The sequence below is a fragment of the Crinia signifera genome, chromosome 2 (assembly GCF_055691185.1).
Source record: "Crinia signifera chromosome 2, ASM5569118v1, whole genome shotgun sequence".
Lineage (NCBI taxonomy): Eukaryota > Metazoa > Chordata > Amphibia > Anura > Myobatrachidae > Crinia > Crinia signifera.
Window position 1 is genome coordinate 272,628,533 of NC_139218.1, and position 13,191 is coordinate 272,641,723.

Genomic DNA, 13,191 nt, shown 5'->3' on the forward strand with positions numbered 1-13,191 from the left:
CTTGCTATAAAAACAATACATTTGTAGAGCTTAGTTAAAGTATGAATTGCAGACCATGTGACTGTTGTTTTGCATAGCTGCTCCAGAGAGACAAAGGGGTATAGTCAATGCTTTTTTGCGAGCTGTTTTACAGCGATATGGAAACGGTATGTGCGGCTGCCAGAACAGCGAGGCTCGCGGCTAAATGCAGCGGGCTCCCTGCAATAGCCACGAACCATGTTGTTTGGGGAAATCCTCGCTGTTATCTGACAGTGAGGGTTCCCCCGGAACATTGAATATGGTGAGCGGCTGGTGCGGCGGTTAAATGGCAAAAGTTGCTTTGTTATTGGCGATCCCCGCCATTTAACACCCTCACCGGCCGCATTGAATAAGGCCCAAAGTGGTGCACCTCTCTTGTACATCACAGAGTACCAAGAGGCTTTCGGTCGTATGAATTGCAGCAGATTATTCCACATACATTTCAGGGCCCAGGCAACAGCGAGAAGACTTAAGAAAATTTGGTACTTGTGTATTATCATGGCGCCCAATTAGCAAACGTACGGCCCCGTAGGCAAATCGCATCACATGTGTTTTTTGCGTGCAATGCGATCGCATGTGATGCAATTTTCCTATGTAATTTATTCACTGCTCTTTTTTTGCCCCGGGCGGTGTGATTGCATCGCAAAATCGCATTTGATTTTATAGGGTGCGATGCCATTTACTTTACTATACACCTATATGAGATGCAATGAGATTGAGGCACCCCCCACTATTCACGCCACCACGAAGCGTGCCCCGCGAGGGGTGGTGGAGCGCATCTTCCCGACCTTTTCATAACCCCACTATCCATGTTGGCGTGGAGTTGCTTCTGCAAGGGGACGTGGATTACGTTACATGTATTCCGCGTCCGCTCGCCACACTAAATAAAATCAACTCCACGCCGACGTGGATAGTGAGGGTATGAAAAGGTCGGGAGGACGCGCTCAGCCACCCCTCACGGGGCTCGCAATGCTCGCCACACTTCGGGGTGATGTGGATAGTGGGGGAGGTCAGGAGGATGCGCTCTGCCGCCTCTCGTGGGGCATGCTTCGGGGTGGCGTGTATAGTGTGTGTGTGTGTGTGTGTGTGGGGGGGGGTGCCTCAATCTCATTGCATCTCATATAAGTGTATAGTAAAGTAAATGGCATCGCACCCTATAAAAACACATTTGCAGTGTGATGCGATCGCACCGCCCGGGGGGCAAAAAAGAGCAGTGAGTAAATTACATAGGAAAATCGCATTGCACGCAAAAACCGCATGCAATATTAAACACTTGGATAATTAGATTGACTCCAACGATGTCAGAACTAGATGGTTTACTAACGAAATATATGTACTTTGACAGATATAATTCTATAATAATCTCCAATGCGATCACCCATGGCTTTGCCCGCAGGTGGGACCCTTTCATAAATTCCTAGCCAGCGGATCTTTAAAACCAGATTTAACAAACTCTGGATACCAGACCCCCCGCAACAGAAAATAACTAAACACAACCTGCTACCATAAAATAAACTTGAAGTACTGGTGAAGGAAGCACTTCCATATGAATGATGTACACATTTGAACTCTGTAATGTTAACACTGATGATTAGAGATAACCCATGCCCCCCCCCCCCACCACCACCTCAGACCCAACCCCATCAACAATCATTACACCACCCCACCCCTCTTTCTTCCACCACCCTTGTTATTTTCATGTTAAGATTTATATCATAGGGATTTATGTATATGTTGTATGTATATCACATATCGCAAACAGGACCCTTATTACAATAACTGGAATGTTTTCCAGAATCTGGACTTGATAATTCATGTGAAGCCTGTTGGATATTTGCCTTATCCTGGTTGACAAAAGTTGTGAATGTTATTAAGCATACATATGTAACCATAACCCGATGATATTATATGTACCTTTACATTTTGTTCAAAATGGAAAAATTCAATAAACATATTTGAAAAAACAAACAAAAAAACCCGCATGCGATGCGATTTTCTTTACGCAGAAATCGCCCGCTAAGCAATTTGCTTAGTGGGCTCCGTGCTAATACACAAGTACCGGAAATTTTTACTGACAGAAGAAGTGCTGTGACTCACAGCTGGAAACACAATGTCTGGTTTCACATGAAAAGGGAAACAGCCATTGGTTTAAATGAAAGTCTGGGGCGCAGAACTTCTCTCTAGTGATGAGAGTCATAGAAAGCGTGCTCATTCCTTGAGCACAGTAAAGAAAACTGAGGTAAGCCCTATGGGATGTAACAGGGCAGGAGGCATCTCACAGGTTTAAGCTTGAATTTGTGAAGCCCCAGTGTCCCCTAGATAGAAATGATATGAGAAATATTATACTGTGAGGATTAGCTCACCAAACACATTAGGACTATAGCAGAATGTAAAGTCCTCTCACAAGAATATTTTATACAACCATCCCTGACTATTTACAATACATTTACTGTATAACTAAGTCTATACTGACAGTCCTCTGCTCAATTACAGTAGTAGCCGCTGCGGAATTCCCTCACAATATAAAAAAGGTACACACTACACTGTATAAATCAGTTTTGTGAGTTACAGTAGCAGCGACTGCTCTCAACCACTCAGATAGAGGACCCTACCATATATCATGCACTATCCTCCGCACACAGTCATGTGACATATTACTCCACTCTTTCAGTGGAAACTACTTAATTATATATATGGCCAACAATAAGGACAATTGCTTAAATGATAATAATATTACATTAAACAAATCACAACCAATGCTGGGGACAGACTGATAACATGTCATTAATTAGGATTTACAACAGGTATAAAAGTAAAGCTTTGTGCAACAGCTGTTAGTCCTGGCGAGATTACGCGCTGGATAAATGATATCTATGCCCTACTAACTAAGCTCCATGAGCCTAGAGGATACACACGTGAAAAGGCACAATGATGTCACATGGGAACAAGCATCTCGCGGACAAATAATATCAAGATACCATAAGGCATAAATCTTCTACTTCCCAATTCATTGTCCTCCTGTATATCGTGACCTAGGCTAAAGTTGTCTTTATTTTTTTGTAAATAAAATGATTTAATACTAATATGGTTATGCATTTTGTTAAAAATACATTCCCTTAAATAAAACGGTTTAGTCTTCCTTACAGAGTTTTTCTGGGGGTGGCACCCTAATGTGTATGTGTATGTATATATATATATATATATATATATATATATATACAGTTATTACGGATTCAGTATGAAATCCTGGCGTTCAAAATCCCGACGCCGAAATCCCGACAAGGGGGGGACGTGGCTCGCCCCCCCCCCTTGAGGTCTCGCCACGCAGCGGGCCCGGTGCCTCGCTACGCTCGGCACGCTAACTTATTCTCCCTCCAGGGGTGTCGTGGACACCCACGGAGGGAGAAAGTGTCGGGATTTCGGCGGTCGGGATTCCAGCATCGGGATTCTAAACGCCGGGATCCCGACCGCCGGGATTTAAACTGCATCCCGTTATTACAACTGTGTAGGAGAACAAGCATCCAGCAGCTGCTAGAAGGGGCAACATACACAGCACATAGATGTATTCATACTGAGATAGTGTTATTTCAGACATAGGTCTGCTTGCAGTGAACAACTGATAAATGATGTTACAGAACTGGATGATCCAACAGATTCTTTCAAGCCACAACATATTAAGTCAATGTGTGCCGAAATTTCCAAAAGGCGGAAAGATCAGCACATCAAGACACAACCTATTCAATCTCTGACTGTTGGAAATGTTCGACAGAACGGTTGGAAATCACGCGGATCGGTAAAAAAACTTGTGTTTTCGGCAATGCAGCTTCGACTTTTAGCAATATTGAATCTACATCGGGGGAAAATGAATAGGTATGTAACGATATATCTGAATGAAATAGCAGCACACATTGAAAACGTTTCTAAAACTTTATTGCAGCATAGACATCTGAACATAAAACCAGCTGCACAATTCAAGTGCAACAGAATACACACATTTTATATTACACACACACACACACATACATACATACATACATACAATATATGTGTGCTGATGTGCTATCTTTGACCTGGACTATACATTCCCACCGCTGACTAAAGATGTTACAAGTCTCTAAGGCAGGCATGTCCAAAGTCAGGCCCGGGGGCCAATTGTGGCCCCTGCTGTCATTTCAAGTGGCCCGCAGCCTCCAGCAGGAAGCGGGCAGAGCATCAGATGTGGGAAGCACAGCACAGGACACTAAAGACCTTGCTGTCTGCTGCAGTGAGGAGGTGCCGGACGTTTTGGTGCCCTGTGTTTGGCGCCCTACCCCTGCTGCTGCAATCGTATAACCCTACTCCACAATCACAGTGACAGCAGTGTTTGGGGAGTGGGGCAGCAAGGGGGAAGCTTGCTCCCGTAACATGCAGAGCGGAGGAGGGCAGCAGCGGGAGCCCAAGCATCTCCTGTCCTTGAAGTGCCTGCTTTGCCTCCCCTTCCTCTGGCTCACACAAGGGGCTGGGAAACATACAGAGAAGGGAGGGGGCAGAGTGGGGGACATACAGTGAAGGAGGGTCAGGCTGGGGGACATACAGTGAATGGAGGCAGTAATGGCCATTCAGAGAAGGGGGGCAGGCTGGGGGACAGAGTGAATGGGTGCAGAGTGGGGAACATACAGTGAATGGGGGACATACAGTGAAGGAGGGGCGGGCTGGGGGACATACAGTGAATGGGGGCCGGCTGGGGGAAATACAGTGAAGGGGCAGGCTGGGGGACAAGAAGTGAATGGGGGCAGAGTGGGGGACCATTCTGATGTGATTAATGATTCAAAGAGTGTCAGGCTGAATGGTCGGCCCCCACACATTTACACTTCACCAAATCTGGCCCTCATCGCAAAAAGTTTGGACACCCCGGCTCTAAGGGGTTCCATAACACTAGGCGGAAGGTTTTTTACTGGTACTCCCTTCTACGGAGACACATTCTGAGCTATGGAAGGCAAACAAATGGTTATGAATTTGAATGTCTACTAACATATTCTTTATCTCCTAAACCTAGAATTATACATAGCTATTTTTAATAATTCACTTCCATAGTGAAATCATTGCACTCATTTTATTAGTTTAAATTTTTCAAAATGACTTACCCAGCTGGTTCTGGATATCTGAAAACTGGTAATACTCTACATATTTGTTATGAGAGAAGAAATTCTTGTAAACATGTCGCGCCCCAAAAAGCCAGATGTCACTGTCATCTGTGATGGTCCCTGATGTTTGGTCTGTTAAGTCTAAAACCGCACATTGAGCTTCTGCCTCCATCGGGGCCACGATGAAAGGAATGCCAAAAAGGCGCAAAAGCTCCTAGATGAAAAAAACAAGAAACCAATTAGAATGATAACACAAGGTTTACCAATTTGTCCAATAAAACTGAAAATGAAGTAGTCACCTGACTGGAGAGTAACACAGGCTAATGCTGTGTACACACGGGGGCGATATGGGCCATCTCTGGTCGCTGATGAAAAGGAGACACTGAGCAATATATTGCTCAGCCATATAATGCAAGCAATATATGGCTGAGCAATATATCTCCCCCCGTGTGTATGCACCTTAAGTAAGGAATTCAAGTTACCACAGCCAATTAATCCCCAAGGGTTTATTTAATTAGCCCTTGTATCTGGGAATCTTCTTTTACCTATCCAGAGGCTGGAGAAAATCCTGATAACTGACCTATTTCCGCGGCTGTGAACATGAAAAAACACAGATTTGAATCAGCACGTGCTTCCCTGTGGTCGGAAACAGCCGTATTGAATAGGTGATTGCCGATATTTCTGACGTTTGGAAATATTGGCACACATTGAATACGCCTAAAGACTCTATTATAAGTTCTATTGTACCATTCAAAGGACTATAAATGTAATGTTGTGCAGGACATTTTGCTAGTGAACTGCTGCTCAGATCTGGGCATGACTGAACTCTTCATGGAGACGAGCAATGAAGTGGCAGCTCTGAGTGGCAGGACAGCGAACAGTTAATATATAACGTAGCATAGTGGTTAGTGTAGTGTGTAATGTTGGTTAGTGTAGTGTGTAATGCAGAAAACCATTAGTTCTGTAGCTGCTGTGGAACTACAAGTCCCAATATCTATACATGATTCTAACATACAATTTAAAGTTGTGTAAAAAGTAAAATACTACAGATAGAACAATGTTGTTGGCTGCAGACTATGACTACATGCAAACATACCACATGGACCTGATCACTTCCTGACAAATCTACCAATAAGTCTCTTAGATCTGCAAGCTGCCTGTAGCTTTTGTACAAGTCACTGCAGACACAGGAGTAATGTGCAGCTCAGAAGCAACATGAAGAACACATTGAATGAAACAGTTTGATAAAGCCCTTCCATAAGTAGTATTTGTTCCTACATGCACTTAATATGATAGTTTTAAGATGACTGGGAGAGCGAACCTGGCTTTCTAGGCACATCTGTCCTGTAACAGTTGCAGCGACGCGTTCCTGCTGCTGCCTCTGTGCCTGTAGTGAGGTCTGCTGAACAAACAGATTGTTCTCCAGAGACTCCAGTTCTTCCTGCGTGAACACAATACGAGAAAACACACGGTGTCAGAAATGGATAACAAAGCAATTATTGTAAATTTTATATATTAAAATTTGAATACGAGAGTGGATGAAGGTGCTTTGTTGTGTTTAGAAGAAACAAATAATTTAGGGTAACACCGTTTTCTCCTTTTGTTTTTTTACTGTGGTTAAGATTGACTTAACCACAGTAAAAGTTAGCGGGAGAAAACGGGAGGTAGTCTCAGGTGATATTCAATTTGGCGTCCCGACAGGTTTGTTAACGGGTGCTAATGGGTTAAATGGAATTAATGAACTGAATCCGTAGAAAGTTCATGGATTTGTGTATTAACACCCTTGTCTCATCCGTTAACTCCCAAGTATTCACTTTCATCCACTCGCCACTTCATTTATTTAGCCACATTGTACTCTACAACAGGGATCGGGATCCTAAGTCCTCCAGCTGTTGTTGAACTACACATCCCAGCATGCCCAGCAACAGTTTTAGCATGGCCAAATAGCAAAACTGTAGCAGGGCATGCTGGGATGTGTAGTTCAACAACAGCTGGAGGGCTGAAGGTTCCCCATCCCTGCTCTACAGTGATTTAAAAGTCTTTATTTCCAAGAACTGAGCACAATGTAGCATATTCATCATAAATGTATGTAAGGCCACAATACAGTTATTAATGGACTATATGACAGGGATATCAATAGGCAGTGATTACTGGAAGTAGGAAAAAGCAGACTAGTGTGTGTGATAATTTCAGGCACCAAGAACCCCTGTAATTCTAGATATAAAATACTTAACAGATGTTGCAGCAGCTTTACAGGTTATCACAGGTCGGGAGTTTGGACATTTTATTTATCAGTGTGCAAATTAGGAGTTTTGCATGGGGTGAAAAGTTGGAGTTACTGTATTAAGGTTTAGAAAGGGTAAGGAGTGCTTAGGTGAAACTCTGATGGTAAGCAGAAATAAAAACCATCTGCCATAATCTCTCTACACTGTAGGAAGTGTAAAGGAGAATGATTCTCATGTGATAAATCTGTGATCTTTTTGTCATACTTCCTAGTTTACACTTTTGCCATTAATATACACATACTGATATGGCCAGAATAGTTCTCTTGATTACCACACTTATATCTTGCCATTCACTGGCTGCAGCTTCCTCTTCTTCTGATTCCTCGCCCTGCTGCAGTATAGCATCCTGAGCATCGGCGTGGTCATCTTCTTGGAGAGAGCTTTGTAAGGGCGTGTTAGAGCTGAACACAGTGTCAACAGGAGCTGAATCTACGTGGCTTGGTCTTAGTACTGTATCCTTTGGAGATCCCATCGCTTGTACCGGTTGTGAATTACTATTATCTAAATCACTCTCTACATCAATGAAACTACCTGAAGAAAAGAAGAAAACAAAATAAAATCAAATACCAATTAAAACAAAAAAAACAAGTGCACAGGTTGTAATAGATGCCATGGCTTTAGCACTGTAAGGCAGCAATGATAACCAATGTCCCGCCCCAAATGCACACTGTAGCTCTGCCAGGTACACACATCGAGGAAGAACACACAAATGGAGAAATCTTTATCTGGGTCTATTAACTAAGGAAAACATGGACTAAAGAGGAAACGCAACTATCTTTCATCCATGCTTTTCTTAATGCATACAGACCTTACTGATTAAAATATAAAGCAATGTAAAAGCACAGATGAAATATAATTTGTATTATAAGTTTACAGCACATTGAGATGTGTTACTTTAATGAATGAGAAAATTGAGTTGATTAGGTAAACAGTTTATTAGGGTGAGGGTGCAATCATTTTGAGGACAAAGTTGGCCCAACTTTGTCCTCAAAATGATTGCACCCTCACCCATATCCGTTCACTGTCCTAGAGACACATGGTCGGGCAGCAATTAGAGGTACAAATGAGCAAGCTTTACTTATGTACTGAACATCTAGTCAATTAGCCGATTCCGTGTAATCCAAAAAAAAAATATATCCAATGACTATTAAAGGATTCTACAATCAATAACTGTGGCATTCCATCTGTTATCGCATATATGCATAAGAAATTTTGTTATTTGTAAATACCTTATTTAAAAAAAATAAAAATTGTTACTTGCACATAAATCAGTTGGAGCAATTAAGGTCTTAAAGGATTATTGGGAATCCTATCTGATGAGAACATTAAGGGGGGTATTCAATCACCCGCAGCAATCTCCCGACAGCATTGAACAGGGGATCTCGGCAGAACGAGCCTGACTTCACAAGTAGTCGGGCTCATTCTGCTGAGAACAGCCGGGAAGTGACAGGCTCCCGGCTGCAGCTCGCCTCTTCCCGGCCACAGCTCGCGGCCACGTCCTCTTCTCGTCCCATGGCAGACGAGACATTGAATCCCGCCTGCTTGTTCTCAGTCGAGCAGACCGAGAATAGGACAGTGTCAGTGCTGTCGGGCTAGCTCGACAGCCGTGACCCCCAGATAGAATACCCCCCTAAGTGTCCAAACTGATACAACTTTCACTTTATATTCACTTAAGAGTAGTCAAGTGCTTCTTCTTTTTCCCACTTTTTATTCTGATCGTATACAATTTTTGTTCTTTTAATTCTTGGGGCCGTTAGTGAGTGTCCAAACATTAGTAATTGAAATACATAAAAAGTGCCCCAAAAAATTGAGTAATCTTTTCCTTCTCCAAAACACTACAGCAATACAAAGTATTGTAAATGTCATAAGGGCAATGAATAAATGGAACGTTGTTTAAATTGCACTTAATATAAATGTATTAAAGTAATAAACAAAGTTAATTAATGGTGATGTGAAAAACTATTTACCATCAGAGTCTGAATCCATTTCTTTATCTCTCTCTGATTCTGTTTCACTAACAGATATACTTTCTGGAGTCATAGGGACATAAGTGATCTCTGGGACATTACTGGAAGATGGTTGTTGACTGTTGGAATTCTCCTCTTTTGGAGCAATGACCTCTTTCTTCTGCAGGAGCAGAGCTGGTGAACTGCTGTCTGCTTGTACAACGGACACACTGCTGATAATTGGTGAAGCTGGTTCAGAAGCCTTAGATAGGGTGGCACTCCGTATCCCCACAGACGCGGAAGACTGAAGAATGTATTCTGTTTTGCTGGGACTTAACTCATGTAAAGTTTTACGAGATTCAATACCAGAGTTCTCCGTTTCAGAACTTTTCAAAATGGTTGTATCTACTTTTGTGGATGCATCAGATGTATTGCTTTGCAAGAGTGTTAGGGGAGATTCAGCCACACAACGTGAAATACTTTGCAAAGATGACTGAAGAGATGTATCTTGAGAATGGAAAAGATTTCTCTTAACTATATTCAAAACCACGCCTCCTGCTTTTGATGTATCGGATGTATGAAGTGGGTCGCTCTTTGTAACAGGGTCAGAACCTATAATTAATGATTTATCATTCTGAACAACTGACTGACTATAGGTAGGACTAGGTGAGATTTCAATGCTGGTTATAGATACAATGGGGGCAGTTCTTGCTCCATTCTCACTGTCCAAGACCTGATCCTCCTCATCTGAACTACTGATAATTAGCACCTTGGCTTTTGGTTGTTCTTTCTTGAACTCGTCATTTTCATCACTTAGCTCAGCTGGCCTTTTCTTTCTCACCGCTACTTCATCTTCAGCAAGAGCCTGTTGAATTGCATACAGAGTTCTAGGTGACACATTTCCATCTTCTGCACTGAGAGACTCCGAGGGTAACTGGGTGCTATGTGTTACTTTGTTGTGAAGATTCTCCTCATCCGAGCTGTTCTCTTCCATTGCTTCCTGTATAGCAAAAAGTGTTCTCGGGGAGGGTGGTGTAGCTTCTGGAACACTATCTTTTGCCTTTTTAGACTTATGAGCAGATGCCAGCTTTAAATCAAGGTAGGTTTTTAGAGGAACTTCACTAGAACTTGAGGGTATGGCTTGTTCAGATAACTCTTCTTTTTTATCCTCTTCAGTCTTTGACTGAATTCCTAGAAAAGAAAAAAATCACTATGTGTTAATGATTATATATGTGGCAGGAGATGGCAATGCAAGGTCAATAAGGTTATGAGGGGAAAAAGTAGTGGTGGTAAATCTTTCTCCGATTCTATAGCAAATACTGAAAGTCTTACAATATTTAAACGTGGCTCTTCCCTCTCTGTATCCCACCTGGCCTCAGTAAAGTTTACATATGGCCTCATTAAAGTTTAACCAATCCCAAGAAGAGAAAGAGACACAACACAATAGGTCACAAAGGACAAGCAGCCAACACAAATAAAGAGAATGCAATCATACACAGAAAGTACTGGAAGAGCATCCATGGGGACTATGGAACCAGAGAAAAGGATTTTACTGGGAAGTACAAAATTCTTGTTTTCTCATTCATCCACTGGTAGACACTGGATACTGTTGTGGATGTACTAAAGCAGTGATCACAGCAGGGAGTGTTTTACAGCTGCAAAAAGACCCGGCATCTTAGACCAACCTCCTTGGACACAAAGATGTCAAAATGGTACAATTCACCCATATGTACATGGGAGACCAGGGGGCTTCCCTACACAGCGGAGTAGCAAAAGGATGTGCAGACCAATATGCACCAGCTGACCAAGTAGAATTCCATGACCCTGGCATTAAGCAAAGCGATGTTCTATTGTTATATATTTTTTTTTAAAACACCTGTGCATCAGCAAAATTTGGCCAGCCCTTACCTGGAGAGTCCTCGCTAAGGACTTTCCTGCCAATGGGATTCTTTCCGTATCAGAGTAGGCTCCAATTGCAGAAAATAAATGAGGGCTACTTATGAGTAGCTGTCTAAGCCCCTCTCTAAAAGGCTGCTCGGCAGCTCATGGAAAAAACGCCAGGCTCCAATAAGTACTTAAACTAGACTGATGTCAAGTACACAGGGGGAGGAGCCTATTCACAGAATTTATTATTTGAAATGCCAGGCTCCATATCCCACCATGTATAAGCTAGCATGCTCCAGTGTCCCCCTATGAACCTAGAAGTGCATACTAATGGAGAACAAATCTCATACCATGACATTGTACAGCTGAACTGTTGCATACACATGCTGTTGCCACATGTAGTTATACCTTTAATTAGGATATAATGGGAAGAGTCCTCTGAAACCAGACGACGAGACTCAACCTCTTTGAAAAACCCTCCTTCTTTCTCAAACTGAGCAGTGACCTCCCCTGTGTACTGCTGTGTCATCTCCTTCCGCACATTATTAAGGCACTTGTTCAAGCTGTTTTTCTTCAGCAGTCCTTTCAGCTGATACTGGGAGAAATCATTGGAGTCCTTCAAAGAACAGACCAATGTCATAATTACAGAAAATGTCCCCATAAGAATTACATTGATTGCATAGTTAGATACTCAGAAGTTCTATTGGCTAGAAACAAAACAATACCAGAGAAGAGGAATAAATAAACAAAAGGTAAAATAAAAAAAAATGGCAAAAGAAAAACTAATCATGCCCTTCCACTGATCACATGCAAAATAGCAGACAGACTCTAATCAAGTGTGATTGCATTCTAAGAGCACAGAAGCGGCTGCAACAGAATCTCCTCTGGGAGTAATGACAGCACAGAAACACAACAGCCAAAATACAATAACAATCACTTGGAGGAAGCTACATGGAACCCCTCTCCAGCTCGCAGTGACTCCCAACTACCTTCCTACTTATCTCTGTGGTAGGGTCAGCTGTTCTGCTGTATCTCACCAGTAGCTATCAGTGGTGTGCATCTGCGCGGGTCCCAGGAGCAGCCTTCAGTCTGCTATGGGACTGTGGGCCAGATGTATTAAGCCTTAACAAGAGATAAATGCAAGGGTGGATAAAGAGAGATAAACGTCCAGCCAATCACCTGCTAACTGCCATGTTACAGCCTGTGTTTGCAAAGAGTCAGTTAAGAGCTGATTGGCTGGACGTTAATCTCTCTTGATCACCCTTGCATTTATCTCTTGTTAAGGCTTAATACATCTGCCTCAATGACACTGGATACCTCTGCAGCTGCCGGTGGCTTCTGGGTTCTCTTCCTGCCTTGTGGTGGCTCCCGGATTCAGGTCCTGATTTCAGGCACTTAATCCCAGCAGACAGCAGTACTGCAGCTAGGCGAGCTACCCAAACTATGACCGCGAGATACAGGTTGGAGACCACTGATCTATAGTATATACACAGTATCAAGAGCAAAGCAGAAAAACGGTCACCTTAATTCAATGGTTCCCAAAGGCAGCCCTGGTTCACCCTTATGTTTGTTCTTCTTGTCTTGTCCTGTGTCCCCCTCCCCCCTATGACACATTGACGCATATTACCATTATTCTTGTACTATTTGTCTGTATTTTTTATGTATTTCTCCTGTACTCATGTCGAGTGCTATAAAGGATTCATGAGGTTAGCTTTACCTCTTTTGACATGAATGATGAAGTCATGTAGATAATGGGATGTGTTACTAAGGGAGTACAGTTCGTCATGGCTTATCTGTTCCATACTGTCCTAGCCGAGTACTGCGATTTGTAGATGAAGGACGTTTAGCAGTACCTAGAATATCCCGTAATTCACCTGGGGGTCAAGAATTTAGTCATGCAGCTCCAACTCTATGGAACTCACTTCCCCGCACAGT

At 42.7% G+C, this 13,191-nt stretch overlaps 1 protein-coding gene across 2 annotated transcripts in view; it reads right to left on the reverse strand.

The window, feature by feature from the left end:
- ERCC5 (ERCC excision repair 5, endonuclease) overlaps positions 1-13,191 on the reverse strand; it is a 41,907-nt gene that overhangs the window by 11,971 nt on the left and 16,745 nt on the right. For both annotated transcript variants that reach the window (XM_083168645.1, XM_083168644.1), the window contains exons 8-12: positions 11,665-11,872; positions 9,394-10,563; positions 7,698-7,957; positions 6,463-6,582; positions 5,142-5,355 (exon numbers count right to left, since the gene is read on the reverse strand). In XM_083168645.1, the coding sequence (XP_083024771.1) occupies positions 5,142-5,355; positions 6,463-6,582; positions 7,698-7,957; positions 9,394-10,563; positions 11,665-11,872 (1,972 nt within the window). The remainder of the gene's footprint in view (positions 1-5,141; positions 5,356-6,462; positions 6,583-7,697; positions 7,958-9,393; positions 10,564-11,664; positions 11,873-13,191) is intronic.